General features: G+C 41.4%; 1 protein-coding gene across 3 annotated transcripts; it reads left to right on the top strand.

Annotated features, from left to right (window-relative positions):
* Positions 1-1,824: 1,824 nt before the first annotated feature.
* Positions 1,825-25,093, top strand: TMPRSS2 (transmembrane serine protease 2). Of its 3 annotated transcripts, XM_082221348.1 has the most exons (14): positions 1,828-1,997; positions 9,887-9,943; positions 11,501-11,708; positions 12,281-12,367; positions 12,743-12,862; positions 13,594-13,723; positions 14,324-14,434; positions 15,339-15,382; positions 15,828-16,002; positions 17,061-17,236; positions 19,103-19,198; positions 20,301-20,443; positions 21,764-21,916; positions 23,678-25,093. In XM_082221348.1, the coding sequence occupies exons 2-14, from the start codon at positions 9,929-9,931 to the stop codon at positions 23,687-23,689; spliced, it is 1,470 nt and encodes a 489-aa protein (XP_082077474.1). In that variant the 5' UTR covers positions 1,828-1,997; positions 9,887-9,928; the 3' UTR covers positions 23,690-25,093. The 3 variants fall into 3 exon arrangements, with proteins under 3 accessions (XP_082077473.1, XP_082077472.1, XP_082077474.1); XM_082221347.1 differs by lacking the exon at positions 23,678-25,093 and having other exon boundaries at positions 1,825-1,987; positions 21,764-23,670; XM_082221346.1 differs by lacking the exon at positions 23,678-25,093 and having other exon boundaries at positions 1,825-1,997; positions 21,764-23,670.
* The last annotated feature ends 200 nt before the right edge of the window (positions 25,094-25,293 follow it).

Raw genomic sequence — 25,293 nt, 5'->3', positions numbered from 1 at the left:
CCTGCAGAAAGTAAAAAGGATTTGGGGATGTTGCTATCTTCTTACTCTTTAATGGACTAGAAATAATCCTTATTATTCATTGTACCTATAACTCCCAACCTATTTATTCTAGGCATGAAGCAGCCCAATCCTACTGAGTCAAATGGGACAAACTTTGCAAGCTCAACAATATTTTTTAAATGTCAAGATTTTCTTGATTTGCAAAGGTATGTGCAATCTCTCTCTCTCTCTCTCTCTCTCTCTCTCTCTCTCGTATTCCCCCCCCAGTAACACTTTTAAAAAACCTTTAAAAAAACACAAATTGGTTTCATTTGTTGAGACATTAGGAAGAATAGGGGGAAAGCTCAACAATATTTACTCTAAAGTAAGTCTTGTTGAATTCAATGGAGCTTGCTGCTCCCAGGTAAGTGAGGTTCAGATTGCAGCTTTACTCCCAAGGAAAAATTCATAGGATCCATGAAACACAGTGTGAGCCCTTTGTGGAAAGTGCCTATGACAAATAATACCTATATATACATGTATCAGATTTTTAAAAATATTTTTAAAAAGTATTGTAATTATCCATGCATATATATGTATGCACTCCAGATGTTGCTAGACTCCACCTTCCATCATCCCTGACCATTGACCATGTTGGCTGGGGCCAATGTGAGATGGAGCCCAACAACATTTGGAGATCCACAGGCTCCTCATCTCTGATGTAAGCACTAATATAATTTGGAAAATATGATGATGTTGACAATGATATTAGACTACAGGGCCAACCCAAGACATTTTGCTGCCTGTGGCAAAGGACACAATGACACTCCTACCCCCATTATGTGCACACAAGCCGGCTGAACATTTGGATCTTACTTAAATAATGGCAATAGGATAGGGTCCTTCAGTGCCCCTGAGGCCAACAGGCTAGTTTAGGGAGTATCGGGCCAGGATTGCCAGCTTGGCCCCATGACGGTGGGTGCCGGGGCCATCGGTGCCATGCAGCATGCATGGCCCTGGCACTGAAATCTGTGAGTTTCTGGCCCCTTCATGGAGAATTTTGTGGGTGCTCAGGCCCCCAGGGCATTGGCACTTCTGTACCTGGCAGAACTGTGGCAAACATAGGTCTAATGGCCAACGGCAGGGCAGCTTGTGAAGAATGGGGAGGGCTGTTGCTGCCCTCCACCATCTGCCACTCAAGGACATTGCCTCACCTGTCTATTGGTAGGGCCAGCCCTGCAAGACTGTCAACAGTGGTTCATTAATTCACTGCCAACTCGAGAACTAAAAACTAATAATTATTTTTTCTTTGCAAACATCTTCTTTTAAAGGAGCCGATATGCTTTAACCTGTTGATTGTCTGCCTGCTGCCACGCAGCTGGCAAAGCCGCCGGAATTCTTCCTCCCCGGAGACGCCTCGGGCAGCCACGCTTCCTCGGAAGTCAGCCTCCCGGAGTTCAGTGGGGCTCGCTTCTTGGCGTGTGGATCGAGATTGCGCGGCTGACGAGCCTCCCAGGTATGCGGAGGGAGCCGCCGTCTTCGGGGGTTTCCTCTCGGGCGACGGGGCAGAGGGTTGCAGCCTAAGCCCCACCCCCCTCCGGCAAGGCAGGCATTGCCCCAGAGAGTGACACCTCCGGCGGCGGCGCTGGCGACGCTCGTCGCCCCACTGCCCGCCCCGCTCCCTCCCTCCCTCCGCGCCTGCAGGTGAATAATAGCCCGTCAATCCCGCCTCTGAGGATGAAGTGATAAAGCGAGAGAGCAGCGAGCCCGCAGGAAACGGACGACTCTTCCTTCCCCTCGCCGCCAGGCCGCTCTCCCTTAGCGGTGGAACGAAGCTCTCCCTCTCATCCGCGCCCGGACTTTTGCTCTTCTTTCACCTGGCGCGCGGCGGGAGTGGCGCGGAGAAAGGGAGGAAGGCGGAATAGCGTGTCCCTGGGCGAAGGAAAAAGCCGCCCCGCTGCGCCTGGGCTGAAGCTGAGCATCGGGGAGCCCGGAGAAGGCGCAGCCCGTCGCCTCCGGTGAGCGCGAGAGTTTTCATTCTCCGGGCGAGGGAGACGCGGGTGGGGTGGAGGGTTGAGGCGGAGGGAGCGATTCGCCAGGACGGCGCCCTCGCAATAGCGGCCGAGCCCGCCTGTTTTTTGTTTTTAGGACGCGGAAGTGCCCCCCTCTTTTATCGAAGCAGATGCTTATTAAACTCTAAGCTGTTAACTGGAAGAGTGTTTCGTTGGCTTCCATTCGTTGCCGTTTCTGTGGCGAGAAAACGAACAGAAACCCCACTGGGAGAGGCGGTCGTGCCCTTTATGCACAAATCCGGATTCTTTTCAAACCAAAATCGGGGGAGGGGGGCTTAAAAAAAGGTAATGGAGTGGAGGGGGAAGCGGGGTAGGAGACATAGGCATGGAAGCTTGGCCATATCACCAGTTTATTTTAAAAGTCAGGACGTGGTGGTGGTGTTTCCTGTATGTTTGATCTGAATGACCTTGGCACCCACCATACCTCTGCCGAAACACCTGCTGTTTCCGTATTAAGACGTTGCTTTGGACTACAGAGATTTCGGTCGTGTGGATGATATTCTATATTCTAAAAATGACTTACGTTGTATCCAGCCTTACCGGGACGTTTCCCATCATAGGATGGATAAAAGTGATCTGCAGAGGCTGTTAAAGATGTGCATCGATAGGATCTCTTTCTAAGCAGGCATGGGTGGCCTCAATACTTGCAGGATCCGCCTGGGATCCACTACCTAGAATCAGGTACGAAAAGTGTACAAGTTAAAGAATTCCGAGGCCCAGGAGTAGATCTGAGTTCATTTATTCCACACACAGATGTTACATTTATTCCACACACACACCCATACTTTATTTCAGCAGAAGAATTGTGGGGAAGTATGAAATCCTCACCAAATCCTCCAAGCTGCCTGGAGCAGATCCCTGCTCCATCTTCTGTCCAGCACTTTTCCATAGAGTCTGGAAACTTATTATACAACAGAATTTCATCCGAGCTATTTTTGTTGTTGATAATTCCCTTTTTATTAGATCCTTTCCTCAAGGAGCCCAGGCCACCATATTTGGTTAACACTCTATCCATTTTACCCTCACAACATCCATCTAAGTTAGGTTAGGCCGAGAGATGGTGACTGCCCAAGGTCACCCAGACAGCTTAAAGGCTAAGTGGGAGTTTGCGGCTCCCTGGCCCCAGTCTCACATACTTGATTACAACACTACATTTTTAGCTCAATGAAAAAATCAGAACTGCTTATACAGTACATGTGGTTCCTAGATGGCTCTTAGGTGGGATGTAGCAGCTGATTTGAGCGTGATTAATGGGCCCTGGGTAGATCCATGACACTTCCTTTTTTGTGCAGTAGCACCTTGCACACATTAGGCACTAAATATGGAGTAACCCAGCAGCTGTAGTGTCTTCAAAGTGGTGGTAAATATGAGAGAAGTTTGCTTGTTCTGTGGAAGCAGTGATTTTGAAAAACAACATTGTGCAACCATATCTACATATGAGACTTTGTGCTGATTTGAGGAGGAAAGTTTACAAACTGAAGGTGTGTGTCATTACTTCAGGGTAGCTGGGTATGTGAAATGAAATGCCCATTAATCTGAGTTCTCTTAATTGCTGCTTTTTAAAGTATCTGTTTGGTAGTCACTGGCTACGCAAAACTATCACATGGTCCAAATCTATAATTTGTGTGCTCATTCGTTGTAGATTAGAGATCACATTTGGGCAGTTTTTATGGGCCTCATTTCCATTAAAGGATTCAGGTTACATTTCCGCAAACTACCCAAACCAGCACATATTTGCATCTAAATGGGTTGAGTTACACTGACCTTAGTGGAACAAAGGTTACTGTCCTCAGCTTAAAATGCTATCTTTAAACTGTTCTGCTGGCAGTGAAGGAAATAAAATGAAAATTATGTTCTTGACTTATACTGCACTGTCACAAGCAGATTGAGAAACTAAGCTGCAGTAGTTACACTTGAGTTCAGGGTTCTGCATGTCTAAAGTGGTTTGAAGCATCATCCTAAATTGTTTAAGGATTGGGCTGTCCATTCTATTGTGGGAGGTGGTGGTGGTGGGGAGCTCAAGAGTTTTTAAAGGCCATTTTCGCTGAGGCTTTGAACGATGTACTTCAGCTATTTGAGCAGGAACAGAAATTCATGTGCAGAACTGTCTTATTGGTCCTTTTTTGTTTTCTCATATTGTGCTGTTTCTAAGGGATATGGGATTGTTCCTTTCTTTTAAGTACTAAGGGGAAAAGGACATGATAAAGGGAAAGACTGTACTGTAGTTTAGGTTTCCCTGGAAGCAAATTTCTTGGCTGAGATGGGGTTTTCCTCTGCCTTCAAAGGCTGAAAGCACTTTATGAATAAGCAGTTCCTTCTGCCTGATAGGGTTACCAGCTTTGTCTGGCAGGATTGTTTTCCTACCAGCAACTATGTGATAAGCAAAATTGCTTCAGGTGGAACTTTTTTCCTATCTGAATTTTCAGGCTGGGAAGAATTTCAGCCTTTAAACATCTGCTCACCATAGCAGCATTTAAAGACACAGAAACCTTAATACTAACTTTGTATTCTATGGTCCTGTTCCAGGAACTTCATTATTGAAAGGGTTTCTCTTTTTCTGTAGAATACATTCCATTTCTAAGTTTATTTTAATCTTTCTTGCTTCTGCAGTTGAACCACTATAGTGCTATAGGCTAAAGATGAAGAGTTGGGGAATTGCCATTCACAAATGCACTAGGGCTACAATCCTAACCCCACTTATCTGCAGAGTAAGCCCCATTGAATTCAGTCGGACTTACTTTTGAGTAGACATGGTTAGGATTGCACTAAGTTACCTTATTAAAGCTCTGTGCAGACTCCAGCTCAGCTCCTCATCTGCAGTGGGTCTGTGTTAGGATGAGACTGACCTACCAGGAGGGCAGGTTTACAGCAAATGCCTATTGACCATAAGGCATACAAAACACTTTGAATACTTGCTTATAATCCTTGTTTGTTAATAGCACTCTGTCACTAAAGTTGCCTGTATTAGGAACAATCATATGCTGAATTGGTGTTAACTGAGTGATCTTCAGTAGCTGATACAAGTTCAAAAATATTTTGCTATGTGCTTTGAAAATTACAGTTGAGTGGGGTGTCAGCATTGTTGACACAAAGTGACATCAGAGAAGTTTAAAAGTATCCCCTGGGTATACTGGGTATACTGTATAATAACAACGAGGGCAGGAAAACCAAGTTATGTGTGCAGTTAATGTACACATAACACAGACATGCTGTCCTCATGGTTTTGTTTCCTTCTGAAGTGTGATATGTGTAAGAGAACCTAAATCTCCAGTTTTCCAGTACTAAGAAGCAGATGGAAACTATGGAGCAGACTTTATGATATCCTATCTACCAGTAGCACATGTAACAAAATATTTTATTTTATTGTCTTCCTGCTACTGTGTGACATCTGGTGCTTTATAAATTATGCTTCAAGGGAAACGGGTGTCCCAGATATTATTAATTAAGGTGGAGAGACAGTACAGTTACAATTGAGACTGCAGTGCCATGCATGCTTACCTGGGAGTAAGCTCCATTGAACTTGGAGACTGTGGTGAATAAACATGGTTAGACTGCATAGTGGAAATTCTATAGAGGGGAAATGACTTCTCTCTCAAGCCAAAAAAGAGAGGTTGAAAAAAGCTGTTTCTTTGCTTCATTAAAATAAACCTAAGTAGCTTATACACGTATCATCTCTATTTGTAGCATAATGTGTCAACAGCAAAAAATAAAGGATTCTAATTTTAATTATCTGTCCAATATAGGAACATGTCATTTATTCAATGCTTAAGAGATTTTAAAATTATTAAGTGGTTTATAAACACTTTAAAATAAAATATTCATATAATAATGAAAGGTTCCTCAGATTCTGTTAATATTAGCTATTATTTTTTTCAACCCCAGACATTTATTAACTACTGATATTCCAAATGTTAGACTAGTTTTTCCTTAATGTTCCAATTATGCATTCAAAATAAGTTTGACATTCTGTTAAATTATCATATGTAGTGTAACTCACAGTAAATTAAATGTAACATTGCATCTATTGTGTTATGAATTTTTCAAGCATTCAGGTGCAACTGGTTATGATGTTAAAACTTCTCATGCAAACAAACATAAAATTGCAGGTCTTTGGGTTTCAAAGGTACAAATGAATTTCCATATTGCATCAGTCCATGTAAATTTCACCATAGAACTTTAAACAAATGGATTCAGTCATACTCAAGATAATGTTTAATTTTGAAAACGTTCCCTCTCTGCAGCAACCTAATAAAGTTGCTAATTTTCATATATGAATTGGAGATGTAGTTGTGCTAAATATTTGTCCTGACTTTTTACTAATGACACTCAGTGTTGAACTTTTTCAGTGCAAAATAAGCAAGGAGTACATTCTTCGTATGCACACCTTGCATACTGTGGTGTATATCTACGAAGAACAAATCAGGTGTTTCTATTCTGCATGAAAGCTTTCCTGTTATACCAATTCTTCCATGAAGAGTTCCCTTTAATTTAATTCCTGAGCCTTCTACTGGCCACCAGAAAACTGCCTTAAAGGTCCTTTTATAAGTTAGCATTATTTGGAACACTTCCACATCCCTGTGCTGGTACGTGATGTTTAAAGCCCTGCCCCTGCCTGAATGGCATGTTATAGCCACACAGCCTCATATCTAAATAGAATATTGCTTCAAAAAGCACTTTTGGAAAGCATGAAGGTGAGTGTGCTAAACAATACCTTAAATGAAAAAAGAGATCTCTGTGCTATTAACTACAGCAGGTTAATGGCTATCTGATTCAATGAGCTCTCTCCCCCCCCCCCCTGAAAATGATGTAAAAACTATTGGGATACATGCTCTGTCTAGCTGTAAGTACTTGATGGGAAAAATCTAGTTCTTCTGAGAAGGGTGCTAAAGAAAGTGGTTTTCTTCTGATTGAAATAAGTTCAGACCATATGACCTGCCACACCATGTTATCTGCTACTAAAAATGGTTGATGCACCAACTGGGGAGGCATGATACGCTAAGTGAGCACTGAGTTCATAACATTTCTGGTCCAGGGTAACCTAGCCTTGAACTGAGACATCTTTTGGGTATTTGATTTCAACGTAACTGATACCACTTGGTCAGATGAGCCAGAAATGTACAATTGGCAGCAAATAGAACTGTCTTTTTTGTTAAACAAATACAGAATATTTTACCTTTGTCTTGCTACCTAGTAATGAGAGTACATGATGGTATAGTGTGGATTTCTTGATATTGTGTGCTGAGAATAGTTAGGTTCTTCATCAGAGTTGCAGGAAATCCAGCTGTGTGCTGTTTGAGAACAAGCTTGGGATGTGATATTATTTTTTAAAAAGTTATTGGAAGTTACCAGCATCAGCTTTGCATATATTCCTGTTTTTAATATTGAGTTTTAAATTATCGTAACTCATTTTGGGACCTGATGGCGAAGGACGTGTAATAAATTGAATATATAACAATAAATACTATAATAATTCTAGTGATGGACACCCACCTGCTGTTTCAGTTGCTTCAACAAACTCCTCTTTCAATGCTTTTCCTGCTCCTTTTAACTTCCACAAGGACAGGTACTTTATTTAACTCTAGACTAACAAAGCTATTGTCTGCCAAGAGTGCCTGCTCTTCGTTGCTCTATGTATGCCTTCTTTCTCACAGAAGCCATAAGAGACCATTTGGTAGCAGGTCTCCAAGGTTTCAGGCAGGATAGGAGCCTTTCCCAGACTTACATGGGTTTACCAGGGATTATATCTGCAACCCTTTTTTACGATACATGAACCATTTTGGCTCTCCTCTGTTAATCTGGAACAATCTTGCTGCAGCTTGAAAAGGCTCTATGGTGACTTTGAGAATTGTATGTAGTCCAAGTCTTTGGTGGAATAGTTGTAGTACAGTATTGGAATTTCCCTGGTGTGTTCACTATATGAATTTAAAAGCTGCATGACTGGAAAAGGATCATTACTGAGTAATTTAAAGGTGGCACTAGTGTTATTTTGATTTTTACTTCCAGGCATGTAATCTTGTGCCACGTAATCATTTCACTGGTTTGGCTTTAATTTATACTTCCTTGTACTTTTGTAAATTGAAGCTATATAGTTAGAACTATAAATTACTGACCTGAATACATGTTGCTGACTCAAAAGGGAAGTATCTAGAAAGATCTCAACAAACAAACTTGGTGATGAATGTATCCGTGATAAATAATAAGCTTGTGTATACTGTAAGTTGAGAAGCTTTCCCAGCTTGTTTACGGGTTTTTGTAGGAAACAGAAAGTTTGCATTGTATTACTTTTTCTCTCCTTTAGTGCAACATAGTTGCCATGGGAAGAATACATGGGGTTAAATTCAAGCTAGCAATGCAGAAGTAGGTAGGATTTAAGCTTAAAATCAGTGGGACTAAAATTTTGATTGATATGCTGTGATTCTATATACTAGTGGTGGGGAATCTTTTCTATATATGGGGGGGGGAATCAGCTGGAGGCTAGAGCTGATGGTAGACTGGCTGCAGTGGAAGGAAGAGAAATTGAAAACTGCTGGGGAAAAGATGGGATAGAGGATTCTGGAAAATGGCATGATTGGTTAGGGAACCTGAACAGAAGAACTTCACAGCACAGCATTTTATGACAGATCCTCCTTGCAATTTAATAAAAACAACTAAGGCTGGAAACACATATATCTTTGAATTGTAGACTCCCCCCCACAAAAAGGTATGTGTGCTTCTTGGTATCATGCACATGGGTAGGTAGGTGTCTGTTAAAAGGGGTCAGTCCAGGAGCATACTTAAACCAGTACTGCACTTGGGGCAAATTTTGGAGGGGAGATGTTTGCTTCCTTTGGGCTATAGTCTGTCCTGTCGTAGTATATCATGCATGCTCAAGGTAAGAGTGAATTTGTTGTTACATTTGAATGGCTGTCAAAAAACCCCCACAAGCATAGTGAAAGAGCAGGAACACATACATAGATGACTAACCAACTGGTGTTCAGGGCAAATAAATTATGGCTATGTTCTTAAACAATTTATGTAAAGTGTTATTTGTTCAAGGCGTTGGAATTTCACCCATTTCACAAAAGGAATGGCATGAGTTTTGCCGTTTAGGCTGTATAATTTATAATTCCTGAATCAGCAAGGATTCAGTTGTTGAACTAGCCAGACCACCTTCTTGGTAATGGCCACCTAAATATGAGTTGTTATGAGCTGTTAAGGTAACAGAGGAAGTGGCTCTGTGCCAGAGAGCAGATGGGTAGGGGCCTGCTATAACTGGTTGTTAGACGGACAAAAGCCAGAGTTGAGGTGTGTAAGAGCTGGAAGCTAGAAGCAGGTTGCTGGCAGAAATAATAATAATGATCACAACAACAACAACAACAACAGCAACAACAAATATAATTAATAATTAATAATTCATACCCCACCCAACCACTTTAGGTGGCTTCCAGCAAATATAAAAACATAATAATGGACAATTAATGGACATTTGAAAGAGGCTGCCTCAATACTTTATTATTACAGTATAACAAAGTTGGATTGATGGGTAAAGTGTGAGTGTCCTCTGCAGGAGTGAATTGTAAGGCATTGCAGTACCATCCTGTAATGTCTACTGAGATGACAGCCATTCAAATGTAACAACAAATTCACTCTTACCTTGAGCATGCATGATATACTACGATAGGACAGACTATAGCCCAAAGGAAGCAAACATCTCCCCTCCTTATTGAGTTCAGTAGGACTTACTCCCAGGCAGAGTGTGTGTGTGCGTGTCTGTGTCTGTGGATTGTAACCACAGTTACTTGCTTCAAAACTTTAGTGCATCTTATAATTGAGAAAGTAATTTTCTCTGTTTATAGGTTTGTCTGAAACTTGCAAAAGACGAATTGCTGAAAATCAAGATGGAGTCTGATTCAGTAAGTGAATATCTTTCAAAGATAGCATGCCATTTGTGGTGATTTGTAAAGGTGTTTTCAGAAAAAAAGAGGTGGCAAATCTTATTATAAATGAACCTTAATTTATGCTTATTGAAAATAACATCTCCACATCACACTTTTGTCTTAAATCTAGGATCTGATCTTTTTTTAAACAATATTATGGCAGTTGGAAAACCAACAGGAAAGTATTGCATGTAAATCTGCCAAAAAGCATTTTGAACTTTAATGGTGCAAACAGTTGCTGGTGCTTGCTCATCTAAAGTTCATCTCAATTCTTCTAGCAAGTGGGGACAGGTCCATAATTTTGGCCTGGTTTTGCTAGCCAAATAAAAAACTGTGTTTGATGGGGCCTCGTTTAGCTCAGCACAGCAGCGACCCATGAGCTGCCTGTGAAAAGCCTGTCAGAACCCTTGTTGGGACATTGTGGACCTCCACCCTTCCTCCCCCAACTAGGACCTGGGAATATGGTGGGTAACATTGTGCAGCTGTTGACATGATAGCTCCACCCTGCCCCACCCCTGCCCTAGCTGTGCTTTCACGCTTGCCAGATAGCAACAGCACACATCCCATGGTGAATCTAGTGGAAGCCGAAGAAGCGGGCTGGATTTGTAACAGACTTTGTTCTGCTATAGTGCCAAAATGCTTATAGAATGCTATAAGCATTGGAACCTTATCAATGCAGCACAGTAGAGAACATCATTTGTGGGTAGCCACTACATAAGGCAGCCCTTGGGTGCGGGGAGAAATGCTGCTGAAATCATCAACATTGGATTTGACAATTGACAGTGAACATAGTAGCCAGGGCAGACCCAGCACTGCTTGTGGCAGTCATGGGGACCATCACATGTTTTCTCTGCTGCTATCACTGATTTAGCAGCAGGCAGCACACCACCAGGCCTTCAGACATGCTCCATGGGTGAACAGGTGGCAGCAGCCAAGCTGAGCTTTCATACATAGTGGCTGTCTGCCATTTTAAGTTATCTAAAATGCAAGGTCTTGGTTTATAGATATATGAAATTTACTGATGATTTGTGATTGTTTTACTGGTGCTTTGCTAATTATTCTGTATGGTTTATGTTTTATTTGTGATGTTCTATTATATTGTTGTTTTTCATTGTTTGTGAGCCACTTTGTGATTCATGTGAGTGAAAAGCAGCAATAGAAATATAATAAATGATAATGAAATTAAATAAGTTATTTTAACCTTTTTAAAATAATATTTTAGAATTATAATAAATGATATGAAACTAAGTTGTTTTAAACTGTTTTTTTTAAAAATAATTAAAGACTTTCTTGGGTTTTAAGAACTGTTTTTAATGTTGTGTTTTAAATTGATGCAACCTGCCCTGGGATGTTAGGGAGAAGGACCAGTGATAAATTAATCTGATGACAAATGACAACAGCTAGTGCAACAAATAAATAGACATTTAAGTGAACTATTACAAAGTGAGAGATGTTGGTATTCCAGTGCTTTCTAAACAATATTTGTTTATTCATGTGCTGATTTTGTTGCACCTGATTATTTCTGATTTTTAGAGGCCACCTCCGTATTATGAAAATTTTGCCTATCAGCCAGAAAATGCAGCTTCTCATAGATACTTCGGTGGCTATAACATGTATCCAAATTACCCACCTCCGTATTATCCTCCATCAGTGCCACATTACGTCCCCAGAATTTCAACTCATGAGTCAACTCCAGTGCCAACAATAGCACAACCAAAGTCTACAAAAATCTGCACGCCAAGTAAGCTTTGCTTTATTTTTTTTTTTTTAAAGCAAGATTTTCTGTAATTAGACCTGTTGTATAGATTTCCAAAAAAGCCTCTTTGTATTTGTTCATATGTTTAAATATTGTTCACATGGTTGTACAGTGGTACCTCGGGTTAAGTACTTAATTTGTTCCGGAGGTCCATTCTTAACCTGAAACTGTTCTTAACCTGAAAGTGGTGACTTTAGCTAATGGGGCCTCCTGCTGCCACTGTGCCGCTGCTGCTCGATTTCTGTTCTCATCCTGAAGCAAAGTTCTTAACCCGAGGTACTATTTCTGGGTTAGTGGAGTCTGTAACCTGAAGCGTATGTAACCTGAAGCATATGTAACTCGAGGTACCACTGTACTTCCATTGTTGTACCTTGCGGGGGGTGAGGGTAGCAGGGAGAATAGAATGGTGGGCAGTTCATTGATTTAATGATGTTATGGATTATTATTTTTTTGGGGGTGGGTGGGCTGCTTTTCTTTAAACTGGTATGTACCTGTAGGTTAGGAATAGACTGTCTAGTCTTACAACTCATGATAGTTTTCTCTCTATATATTTTCAGGACTCAGGAAAATATTGTTACTCATTCTAGCCATTGCAATACTGCTAATAGGAGCTGCAATAGCATGTGTTCTCATCTGGTTTTTCGGTAAGGATCTGTTTGTGTTTATAGAAGCTTAAAATATCTTGCAAGATGTTTGCCTGTGAAGTAGGTTAGGTATGCTGAGAGACTGTGACTGGCCCAAGGTCACACAATGAGCATCATGACTGAGTGGGGATTTGAGCCCAGGTCTCCCAGATCCTAGTCCCACACACATTCTTAACCACTGGCTCTCTTAACAACCACATAATTATTAAATTATGGACCATACATGTATGGTCACGGCCACAAACGTCTGATAGCATGAGTCCATCCTGCTTCCTTTTCTCCCCACCCATATTTGAAATGCTTTTGCTCATGAAGCATGGTGCTCTTTTTGTTGCCAGTGAAGTAGATTCCTAAATCTGATTTGTTTCTTTACAGTGACAGACAGTTGTTATGGCTCCAAGATACGGTGTGGCACTCTGGGAGTTTGTGTGTCACCATCTCAGTGGTGCAATGGAGTAAAGGATTGCCCTAATGGTGAAGATGAAAATCGTTGTGGTAAGTGCATTCAGCGAATTATTTTTAAAAATAAATAAATAATTGAAAGCTCCTCCTCTTTAGGCAGCCTATAGTCAATGGTAGCCAATATTATCTACGGCTAGATTCTATGTAGCAGTTGTTGGAGACATTCAAGATTTCTCGCACAGGACACTGGCCATTGACCTGCAGTCATTGCTTCAGTTATGGTGAGGTTTCCCCTGTGCTGAAATTCTCCTGGCACAGTAAGCACAGAAGTACAGTAAGGGGAATACTAGGGCCATGGCTGGCCTGCGGCTTGTGATCCTAGAACAACAAACTTATTTTGTTATATTTTGTTATATTTGGGGGTGGGGAACCTGTGGCCGCCCACTGTTCTTGGATTCCCATTTCCCACTGTCCCTGACCATTGACCATAGTGGATGATACTGAAAGAACTTGGGAGTTCAATAACATCTGAAGGACCACAGCTTCCCCATCCCTGTTCTTTAAATATATATATTAAAGATTTTCTTTGATTAAAACCCTCCCTCTTCTACATGTTTGGATAATTACTACAGACATCCACACAGAGGCCCCTCCCAGTGTTTGTAATATTATCAGCAATTCCCACCTACCCTTTAGCAACACCTGGCTTCTTTTTGCAGAAAGGGAACATCAGAGTTGCAGCAACTGCTATGTGTGTGTCAGCCTTATTGAAATTTGATGGTTCTGAGACTTTTATGTCATCAGAAAATTTATTTTTGTTTTAGTTAGGCTTTATGGGCCAGATTTTCTCCTGGAAGTCTATTCATCTAAAAGCAAAAAATGGTACCGTGTTTGCTATGATGATTGGAATAATGAACATGGAAAGACTGCCTGTGAGGATTTGGGATATAACTTGTAAGTATAGTGATATTTTAATTATAGCAAATATAGACTGAAATAATTTGACTGCAATAATTTCCATATAATGAGGGGAAGGACTGGACCATGTGAAAAATGAACATAAGATTTTAGCTGCAGTTCATTCCTTTTCAGCTTTTTATTGTTATTAAAAAGTGTGCCTGAACATTCTGGTGTTTCGCCTATAACTTAGCTTTAAGGTGCCATTTAGCTCCTAGCTTTCACTTCTCCATTTCTAACACTGCTGCATGTATTTTGATTACTGATATTTGCAGTAATACTTTTATTATACCAGTGAGTGTAGTAATGGTGATAGGAGGAACAAAATTTGAATTCCACACTGTGCCAGATCTTTCAACAAGCTTTACAATGTTTCATGTAAGTGCTGGGCAAATAGATATGGCTCCCAAAATCATCATAATGCAAAACTCTCTAATACAACAGATACTGTTGTTTAGTGCTCAAAGCTGGTGAAGAGGGAGTTCATATCTAGTGGCATTAAAAATAATAATTAATGCTTAAGCTGATTGTGTTGTGTGTATGCATGCTGAAATAGTTAAGCGCACATGTTTGAATGTTCACTCCTATCTTTGACAGGAACACATATTTCAGGAGCGATCCATTACCACTCATCACTGACTCTAGGAGCTTTATGAGGTTGAATAAAAGTGCTGTGGACACAGACTTGCATAAAAAACTGTATAATAGGTGATACTTTTATACTTTTTGCCTACTTTTAAGTGTTTGACTCCCAGAGCCATTATAATGCACAACTGTTGTCGTAGGGGTGAACTTAATGATTGTTGGCATAAACAATTATTATGTTTTAAGCCCCTGTTAAGTTTCCCTGCCTCTAGCTTCTACTTAATAGAAATTGAAGACATTAAGCATATTGAATAGAATTTGAACTCATCAAACATATTTTACCAAGTCCTGTTCTGTGCATATAGAAGACAAATGTTTGTAGTTCAAGAATACTGCCCTTGAGTTGTACTCAACTGACTTCTATTCGTGTCCAGATTAGCAGTTGAAATGTGGAGGCTGCTTTAAATTGTGGGGCATGTAATGAAGCAGATCTTTAATATGCCAACCTGGAAATTTTCTCCCCTCCACTGCAAAATTTTAAAGCTGTGCTCAGTACCCAGTGGCTTGCAGCAATTGTTGTACCAGTCTCTCTCCTTCAGTGTGAGAATATGCCTTGGAATTCCAACATTAAGAGTTGGGTAATTACTTTCAGCAATAGTTATTCTGCTGTGAATGGGGGGGATATGGGGGGTGAGCTGTGAGGAGCACCCTACAATGCCCGAGTAGGAGGACCATACATTTGTGTAAATTAACGATTGATACCCTCTTTTACGCTTGTGGAGTCTATTAGTGTAGAAGCCACTTCAATATGTTTTGAACATGTGGTGTACGTGTGGAGCTGATTGTCTAGATTCTTCCTGCCCAGTTGGTACCCTGCCAGAAGGGAGGCTCCTGATTTACATGAGAAAATGTGTGCAGATCTGGTGGCATGATTACCCCCACACTGTTGTAGAGTATAGGTTCATGTGAAGTTGAAGCCTCCTTCTTCATACATAGTACAAATACATATATACTATTTGTGTTACAGCGATCAGTGTCCATCGCGACAGATGGTGTCTCTGAGATGTATAGGTAAGTGTTGCAATGCTGTTTAGTTTTTAGTTAACTTTTTCTGTTTTTATTTGAATTAAACTTTACTGTCTTGTGCCTGACTTGTAAGAATGCTAGTAAGTAAGTAAATGAATTTATGTTGATATGGCTGGGGTATTATTAAATTGGCCAAATACATTTACCTTATTTCATTTGGAGATTCTGGGTTCTATTGTTATAAAGCCACCGTTATCATGAATAAGAATTAATATAAAATAGAGATCCTGATTTCTAAGGAACTGATATTAAGTGACTGTAAATCTGACTGTAGGCAACATGGCTATGGTAACTCCTACAAGGAAGGGCAGGATACATATATTGTTGTCATGGGAGAGTCATAAATGGTGGCAGGAAACATCCTGTGACTTATGTTATGAATAGTTTACTTATGAATGTTTTACTTATGTTTCCTCTATTTTTTACAAAGCGTGTGGCACTTCCAGTAAAGTTTGGAATCCTCGAAGCAGAATTGTGGGTGGAACTGCTGCCTCCCCTGGTGAGTGGCCATGGCAAGTCAGCCTTCATATACAGAAGATTCATCTGTGTGGAGGGTCCATTATCACTCCTGAATGGATAGTAACTGCAGCTCACTGTGTAGATGGGTAAGTCTCAAACAATTTCTCCCAAATTATGTGTCCCTTGGGATTTTGTTTTTTGTATGTATAGTAGCTCTGGTTACTAAAACTTTTACTATTAGGAACCATTTTTGTCCTTCAATTTTTAAACAGAATAGATGTAGGATCTGGCACTTATTTTTAGCCCTTTTGAAATAATTTTCAAGGAACGCCTAGACTGCATTGTGTCTGTTTGGTGTGCTACGGAGAACTCTCCTCCTTTTGGTCAAATGTTCTTGAGGGTTTTTGAGGGTTTTTTTTTGCTCCTTTCTCCTCTTTGCTAGGTCCTAACAAATGCAGACACACTGACAGAAAAGGCTTAATCCCTGGTATCTACACATGGCTTTTTCCTATCTACCGTATTTTCCATCCCTTAGGACGCTCCGTCCCATAGGACGCACCTAGTTTTTTTGGGGGGAAATAAAGGAATTTCCCCCCCCTTTATTTCCCCCCCAAAACCAGGTCGGGGAACAGCGGTATGGCGGCGCTCTGCCTCCTCGTTGTCCCCCGAGCTTGTGGTGCTGGCGCTGGAGAGAAGCACGCTTTTCCCCAGCGCCAGCCTCCAAACCAGGTCGGGGAACAGCGGGATGGCGGCACTGCACCTCCCCGCTGTCCCCTGAGCTTGTGGGATGGGCCGATGTCTGCCCGAAGTGCAGGGCGCTCTGCTTCAGGGCGTCCTGCGCGCCGGGCGGCAGACTGCTACCTGCAGCCTAGGGAGTCCTGCGGGAACTCCCGCGGGCTCCCCAGGCTTGCTCATAGCTTCCTGAAGCCTGGAGAGCGAGAGGGGTCAGTGCGCACCGACCCCTCTCGCTCTCCAAGCTTCAGCGAAAGCCTGTATTCGCCCCATAGGACGCACACAGATTTCCCCTTCATTTTTGGAGGGGAAAAATTGCGTCCTATAGGGCGAAAAATATTGTATATAGGGTTGTAACCAGGAATGTTACCTTCTTGACAGTAGACCTTAGCATATTAGGTGTTGATGCTGTAGCAACATGAATCATGCTTGAGAATAAATCATAATTGTTAGCCTTCATTTTGTTTCCTAGGGCATATTCTCATCCATTTGACTGGACAGTTTATCCTGGGATCATGAAACAGCAAGAAATGCGTCCTCATAAGGGCTACAGAGTATCCAAAATAATTTCTCATCCAAACTATGATTCAACTACTAAAAATAATGATGTTGCCCTTATGAAGTTACAGTCTCATCTACCTTTAGATGGTACCTATCTATTTACCTGTGTATATATGCATGTATATTTTATCTTTCTATTACCTGCTCAGTGCAGCTAACAAAGTCAACATTGCATCAAACTAATTGAACCAGATCAGTGCAAAACAACAGAGGCTGATTTAGGGGAGCACGACCAGTTCAGTTGCACTGGGTGCAGAGCCTCAGGGGTGCCGCAACTATTATGTAGAATGGAAGGCAGAGGAGGCAGGGAGCGCTAAATTTCGGTGCTTGCACAGGGCACTGCTAAAATTTAAGACCCCAGGATCTGCCATTGAAAATGATTAAAATGAAAGATGTGAGTCTATGATGATAACCTAATAGAAAATTGGAGAATCTGTTCATCTTTCTACAGTTAAAGTTTAACTTCTACACTTAAAGCAGCAATAGCTAAATGTTTACATTTCAAAATGTAGCAACAAGCCAGTCCTGTCCACTATACCAAAGCACCAAATGTAAGTTTGCAAGATTTTTGCCTGTTCAGAAGCAAGTGTCACATCATGCACACAGCTTGGCCTTCACCCACCGCTGCTGTGGTGACAGGGCCAGGGGCCTCCGCCTTTGCCACAAGGCCTCTGTGGTCATGGCATCTGCAGGGTGGGGGCGGCGGAGCGTGTGTAGCTGGGCCTCCACCCACTACCACTCTCCAGTGTGGTGTAGTGGTAGTGGTTAAGAGCGGTAGACTCGTAATCTGGGGAACCGGATTTGCATCTCAGCTCCTCCACATGCAGCTGCTGGGTGACCTTGGGCTAGTCACACTTCTCTGAAGTCTCTCAGCCCCACTCACCTCACAGAGTGTTTGTTGTGGGGGAGGAAGGGAAAGGAGAATGTTAGCCGCTTTGAGACTCCTTCGGGTAGTGATAAAGCGGGATATCACATCCAAACTCCTCCTCCTCCTCCTCTTCTTCCACCACCGCTGGCTCTCTGGTGCTGCAACAGCCTCCACTGAGGCCTGCCGCAGATGCACCCCATAAGCACGCCTTTGGCCACAGTGAACTGCAGCAGAGGCCCACGGTGAAAGGTCTTTGTGGAGGCCACCACAGTGTCAGAGAGCCAGCGAGGTAAGGCTGTGGTGGGTGGAGACTGAGCAGCGCACACGTGTGCAACATGACTGCCGGGCACCCACAATAGCTCCCCCTCCCCCGATGGCACCAGTGGCCCCATTGTCCTCCATATGTCAGAGTGCAAATCTTTACATCAGGGAGCTTCCTGTGCTTGTGTTGCCCCCCCCCCGCATTCTATGCAAAATACTGTTGAAAATCCACAGTGCCCCAAATAATGTAAACACCTGCAGTGTCAGTTTTTATTTCCTTTCTCTCTTCCACCCCCAAACCTCCATGTTTGTGGGATGGTGGGGAAAATATAGTTGTTGTTTTTTATTTTTTAAATTATTTTCAATTTTATACATTTCAGTAATTTTGCAATCATGTTAACATTTCGAAACTCAACTCCCCCCCTTTCTGTGGTTCCTTACATTTATTTTTTTATATTTTCAGCATAATCCAATTAACTAAACTTAATCATTTATTCATCTATTGAAAAATGTAGTATTAAGTGAGGCGAGTTGCTGCTTTTATTACTCTTAACTTGTCTCCAACCGTAGTCACATCTAGACATCTGCCAAAAAGTGTGTTTTTGGTGGGTAAAGGTTTCTTGCCTTGATAGCTCCCATACAGTGACTTTTATCAACAAAAATGCTCATTTCCTCAAGGAAATTAAGAGTGCTAGTAGAAATCAGGTACTATGAAAGCCCCCAACCTTCCATGTTAGAAGGGCTGAGAGTGCTGTTCTGGCAACTCTCTATCAAATTCTCATTTCTGCACAGTTACTGATTAGCAATATGTTCTTGCCTCATAGAGTTTATAAGTCCAGTTTGTTTGCCCAACCCTGGAATGATGTTTCAGCCTGAACAACAATGTTGGATATCTGGATGGGGAGCGAAATTCCAGAGAGGTAAAAATCAGTTTCTATCAAAGTCTGGGCTTTCCTTTAATTATATGTTGTGGCACTTTGGAATTGCTGCTATAAAAATATTAAAATATCTGGCTTGGTTGCAACAAATTAACTAAAGTGACCCAGTTAAAAGTCACTCTTTATGTTGGAACTAGATTGTTAGCTCAATATCACCTTATATATGTCCAATACATGTTTGTTGTTGCTATGAATCTTTTTGTCACCCTGAGCCATTACTTGAAGCAATTTGCCTATGTTTTGTTCTAAATGGAAAAAGCCACCAGATGTTTTGAGGAAAGTGACACACAGTTGTTGCTGCACTACATATAGCCTACATCCTCACTGACTCTTGGCCATTCTGGCTGAAGAAGGTGAGAGCAACACTTCAGCAACATCTCAGGTGCCAAATTTGAGGGAAAGCAACAAAGGCTGCAGTCTGAGACTCAGAAGGAGAGTCAGAGTGAGCTGGCTGAAAACTGGAAGGCATCGCAAGATGCTGAAGAGTTTGTGTCAGGATCTGTTTTCAGCAGTGCTGCTGCTACAGTCAAACCTTGGAAGCCGAATGCCTTGTGAGTCGAAGCCGCAAACCCAGAAGTTAATGTTCTGGTTTGCGAATGTTTTTTAGAAGCCAAAATCTGACGTGGCTTCTGATTGTGTGCAGGAAGCTCCTGCAGCCATTCGGAAGCCGTGCCTTGGTTATCAAATGTTTTGGAAGTCGAACGGATTTCCGGAACGGATTCTGTTCAGCTTCCAAGGTACGACTGTATTTGTAAATCTAAATATTATAATGCTGCATAAGTCTCCAGTGAGTTCTCCCCCCAAAGGAAGTAAAATGCAGTTATGCACTCCCCCTGGGGTTTCTCGCTGCTCAGGAAAGAGGGGAACAGATAATAGTTTGTTTTATGTGTATGAAATGTCTTGTTCAATTCAGCTTTTAAAAAGACATTTAGAGACAAGTTGCAGTGCTTTGTCAATCCATTGAACTGCATTTTTACTGCTGAGTCCATTGCCTTTATGTCAACATTCTGCAGCTGAAAGTTTTAGTAGCTTGTATTTGAGTGGTTATTAATATGTTGTTTTTGCACCTATTTTTCAACCTTAGGTAACACTTCACAAGAACTGAATGCAGCAATAGTACCTCTGATAGACTCAGCTATATGTAATAATAGGTATATCTATAATGGACTCATTTTGCCTACCATGGTCTGTGCTGGATATATAGAAGGAAAGGTGGATTCTTGTCAGGTAATGTCTCTCTATTTTAAGTGATAAAGCAGCGCTTAGATTCTAGCATGAGCTCTTGTGGTCACAGTGCTAGTTTAGCCATATGAAGCCCTAAATGGCTTAGGAGCAGGTTATCTGAGAGATTGCCTTGTCCCACATATGCCTCACCACACCTGCCTTCAACAAGCGAAGTGAGGTGGGTGGCTACCAGGGCCTTTTGGTTGTCACGTCTTGGCACAGAGAGACTCACCATGGAACTTTCATTAGTGTCTTCCCAGTGCTTTACCCAGGCTTTTAAAGTGTTTTACATCTGGCCTGTAAGACCACCCTGAGACCTGTGGGTATAGGGCGATTTACACATTTTAATAATACCAATAATATAGGCTGAGTTTATGGAAAGGAGGTAGTTTTTCTGTCTTCCATTGTGTTTATTGATAAGTGACCATAGAAATGTTAATACAAATAATGGTGATTAGTTCATTGGAAAAACATGTCTGACTGATTTAAAAGCATTTCTCATTTCCTTGAACTTCCTTTACAGACGGAGGGTGACCTCTCTCAACCCCCTCCAATTTTCCTATTCCTACATGTTTTCCCTACCTAAAAGCTAAACAGAACTTCTGAAAACCATTCAATAACTATTAAAGGGCTACTTACTTTCAGCAAAGTTAGTATTAGCCAGACATTGTAGGCGTAGGGCTCCCTGCCAGACGACATTGGTGCCACCACTGAGGAGACTATTATAGCAGATGATGATTCTAGGTAGCATACAGTGGTTAAGTAAATTGCACAGGTCCTGCCCTTAGGCTTACAAGCTCAAAAACAAAATATGAAATGGAAGAGGGATAGGAAAGAGAAAGGGATAAGTAGAAGTAAATTCAGGTACCAAAACTTCTTAGCTACGTAATGGGCAATTGAGAAAGTTGTGGGAGAAGAGAAGCCAAAAAGGAGTTGGTCCCAGTGACTTCCTCAAGTGGAGTTATGTAAAATGAATGGAATTTTAAGCAGGGCTCCTCACCTGGCTTCTAGTGTTTGAGCAAACACAAGGAGATAAATTAGGTATACAGGGTCTAGACAGTCAGAGCCTTTTCAGGTCAAAACAAGTACCTCATATATGGCACATTGCCAATGCAAATGCTATAAAACCCATCTAATATAGTCACAATGGATCTCTTCATTAGTAGGCAAGAAGTTTCATTCTGAAGTAGTTGAACAAATGGTTTAAAAGCAGCAGTAACTTTACCGTGGGTTGCAATGAAAATGATTATAATTTTCCTATAGAAAACTCTGCATGTGACTTATAGGGTATAACTGTAGAATGTGTTTCCTCTCTTGTTTTAGGGTGACAGTGGTGGTCCATTGGTAACTCAGAAGAATGCTTTGTGGTGGTTAGTGGGTGACACAAGTTGGGGAACGGGCTGTGCTAGTAGATTCAGACCTGGAGTTTATGGTAACATGACAGTGTTTGCAGACTGGATTTACAGAAATATGCAGGTAACCTTCTCTGAAATATTTTGATAGCACTTTCCGAGGTGGGTTTTAGTGGTTGTCAGATACATTGCAGTAATGATGGAATGGCCACTGGGCTGATTGGGGAGTGGTAGCCTTCCCTGCCCTTTTCTGCCAGCCAAGCTGCTGCTTGGTAACAAGAGGAGCAAAGCAGGGATTGCAGGTCCAGGTTGCCACAAGTGGACAGGGGCCTGGCTCATTTGTAAGGGCAGAGAATTCTGTCTGTGTTGACAAAGGTGTTCAGTGTGTGTGTATCAAATTTGCTTCAATCATGCTGGAGCACGGCCAAGAGATGGAAGTCAGGGAACTGGCTCTATATAGACAAATTTGTTTAAACATTTTCTTAAAAGGGAAATGAAAACTTGGGTCTTCCTCCACATCATGTGGGGCTGGAATGGCATAACTTTTGCTCCAATCAATTATCTCTAGCCTGCTCCACCCAATATGATTGGGGAAAGCTAGGTGACTCCATGTGCTCTGCAGAGTTGCCTGGTTTTTACCCAGTAGCTCCAACCTTGCCCTGCTATCTATCTTAAGTATCTATCTATACATTAGGCCGGGTTTCCGAGTCTACAGCTGTTTTTAGACTACAGCTCCCATCATCCCTAGCTAGCAGGACCCAATGGTCATGGATGATGGAAATTGTACTCCAAAACCAGCTAGTTACCCAAGTTTGGGAAACCCTACATTAGAGAAAGTGTCTTTGATGTGTCTAGATCCAGCCTAGAACAGGGGTTGAAAACCTGTTGCTCTGCTGACTATTAACTTCCACCAGGTACAGTAAACATGGCTTTTAGTCTGGGATGGTGGGAGCTGCCCATTCCTTAGACCCTCTGTTATTAAGAGAGCTCCTCCCTACCAAAGTTCAGATGATAGCAGCCCCAAAGAGGGCATTCTGTGACAGCCCCTAAGCTGTGGAATTTACTCCCTCTAGAGGTGTATATGGCACCTTCATTACAGTTTCCCATATGCTGAAGATGTAGCTCACTCCTGGCCTTTCATACTGGAAAGCTATTTTAGGAGCCACCCTATTCTTCTGCGTGCAAATTGTTTTAACTGATATAATTTTAAATTGTTGTAATCTTTCCCAGGACCTCATGTAAGAAATTGCATAACTAATAGCATCTGGAGGGCTAAAATGTATCTCTCCTTAGTTTTTGTGAGAGAAATAATTGATGGTGGTGACAGCAGTGGCACAGGGACCAAAGAGGAAGGCAGGAGAGAGCAGATGTGGAGTGTGTGCACAGGCTTGTCCACTCTGGAATGCCATTTGGCCACTTCCGTTGCACTTGGCTCTCAAGGCACAATATGGTTCCAAATGTGTTATCGCCCATCAAGGAAACTTTTTTTTTTTTTGGAGGGGGGATGTTTAGTCAGTCAAGACACAGTTCTCCTGCAACTGTCTTTTGTCTCTGTGGTAGGAATTACAAGGTTTGTTCAGGCACACCCTTTGGCTGCCACCTTCAGTCATTTGCAGGTTGCCACGACCTGAAAATTTATAGTTCATTAGAAACACTTGCCAGCCCTGCTATAGTTTACTCATGATCTTGCATGCAGGGATGAAGAGAATGTGAGTCAAGATACCTGATCTTGTGGGAGCAGGGGGCATTCTAGAATTCAGTGACACCACTTGCTTCTTACCTTGAACAACTGATTGCGTTAAAAGTTCACGTAAACATTAATAAATTCATAAATAAATTCAATACTTTGGATTGAGGTTGCTGAAACTTGTGTTTTTCCTAACAGGCAAACAGATGATGATATTCAGCCAGACCCCCCTGCCCTCCATGAAATGAATGGTGCCCCTGATGTATCTGATTGCTTCCAATGGCTTTCTTGGTCTTCATCATTCCTGTACTAAGCGACTCTTAGGACCTAAACACTTGATAATTCTGAATGCTTGCGAAGTATTTGGGGCCATTTGCACTGTGAATGTCTTAATATCAAGCGGTGTAGGTTGAACAAGATTCTCTTTCCTTCAGTGTAGGTGCCGCTGGTCACTATCACTCCCTTATCAAGTTGCTAAACTTTTCTTCATTTTGGAGGATTCCCAGCCAGTTTTTTTTTTAGTTTCATTATAAATCATATTTATAAATTGCTGTTACTGCTGTCTTTGGAATAGCACAGCATCTTGTTTATTTTCTTGGTTTTATTTTAACTTTTAATATATTATTATCTGTGAATATCTGGGCTGCTGGCTAGCCCAGTTTTTCAAGATTGAGGGTAAATGTCTTACTGTAACATATGAAGAGACCTTCTCCAATACTCCAGTACTACTGAGAGATGAATAATACTTTTCCATTATCTCCTGGTCAGGTACCTTTACTTCCTTTGTCTAGGTATTATATTGATTCTGAAATCAGGTCTATGTTCAGGTTTATACTGAATTCCTCCCCTCCTTCAGATACCAAAATCAGAGTTTGGTTCAGAAAATGGGAAAACCTTGAATTTTATTTTGTTAGAATATTCCCAGGTCGTATCTGATGCAGAAAGGATAAAACTACTACTGAGCCTCAGTAAACAACCAACTGGATATGTTGTTTACTTATGTGCTTACTCATGTTTGGAGCCTGCAGACAGTAGCTAGGGAACAATTCAACAGTTTTCCCCAATCTCTTTCCTGAGAAAGCCTAAATACGCTCTCGTGAATATTTATTACATGCGGTTTGCTGCTGTTAGCCCACATGCTAATGGAAAAGTAACCACTTAATCTTACAGCTACCTCATTTTGTAAGAGAGCAGCAACATTTATCTATTAAGCAGGGATTTTTTTACAATTAAGATTTACAATTTTAATAATGAATTCAGAAATAAACTTAAATATGGAATGTGTAACAGCAATAAAATCTGGCAAACTGGGGATTTCTTCTGATTCTCATGGACTGAAATTACTAAACTGCTGCTATTGAATTGCAATTTTTTTTTAAAAAAGTGCCTGTTACCGCAGCAACTTTCATTTCAGGGTTTGCCGATAAATTTGGGTAGTAATGAGCCACTCAAATCATTATTTGAAGGAGACATACTGATAATACTATGAATATAAATCTTGCTGAATTGTTAAATAGTTGTGCCACTATTTTAAGTAGCAAATATTTCTTTACTTCAAAATTGAAATACAACATGTATCTTATGTACAAATAAATAATTTTTTTACTCTCTTAACCTTTTGGCTAATTAATATTTCTTGTGTTTCTTGTGATAGTAGGAGCATTAGCAAAAATGGGCACCTACAACTGGAGAATATTTGGGCTTCAAACATCCTTTTCACACTGTCCTTGCTGGATGAGGCTGATGGGAATGAGACAGCATTTGCATGGCCACTTTCCCTGAAAATGTAAATTAAGGAAGATTAACTGCAGAAC

This window comes from Podarcis vaucheri (genome assembly GCF_965113315.1).
Source record: "Podarcis vaucheri genome assembly, chromosome: 4".
Classification (NCBI taxonomy): domain Eukaryota; kingdom Metazoa; phylum Chordata; class Lepidosauria; order Squamata; family Lacertidae; genus Podarcis; species Podarcis vaucheri.
This window is presented reverse-complemented; position numbering and strand designations above follow the sequence as displayed.

Excerpts from the sequence above, each read along its gene's own strand:
- TMPRSS2 (XM_082221347.1), top strand. Across the intron at positions 19,199-20,300 it reads GGGAGCGAAATTCCAGAGAG|GTAACACTTCACAAGAACTG; the intron begins GTAAAAATCAGT and ends TTTCAACCTTAG. Across the intron at positions 20,444-21,763 it reads GAAAGGTGGATTCTTGTCAG|GGTGACAGTGGTGGTCCATT; the intron begins GTAATGTCTCTC and ends CTCTTGTTTTAG.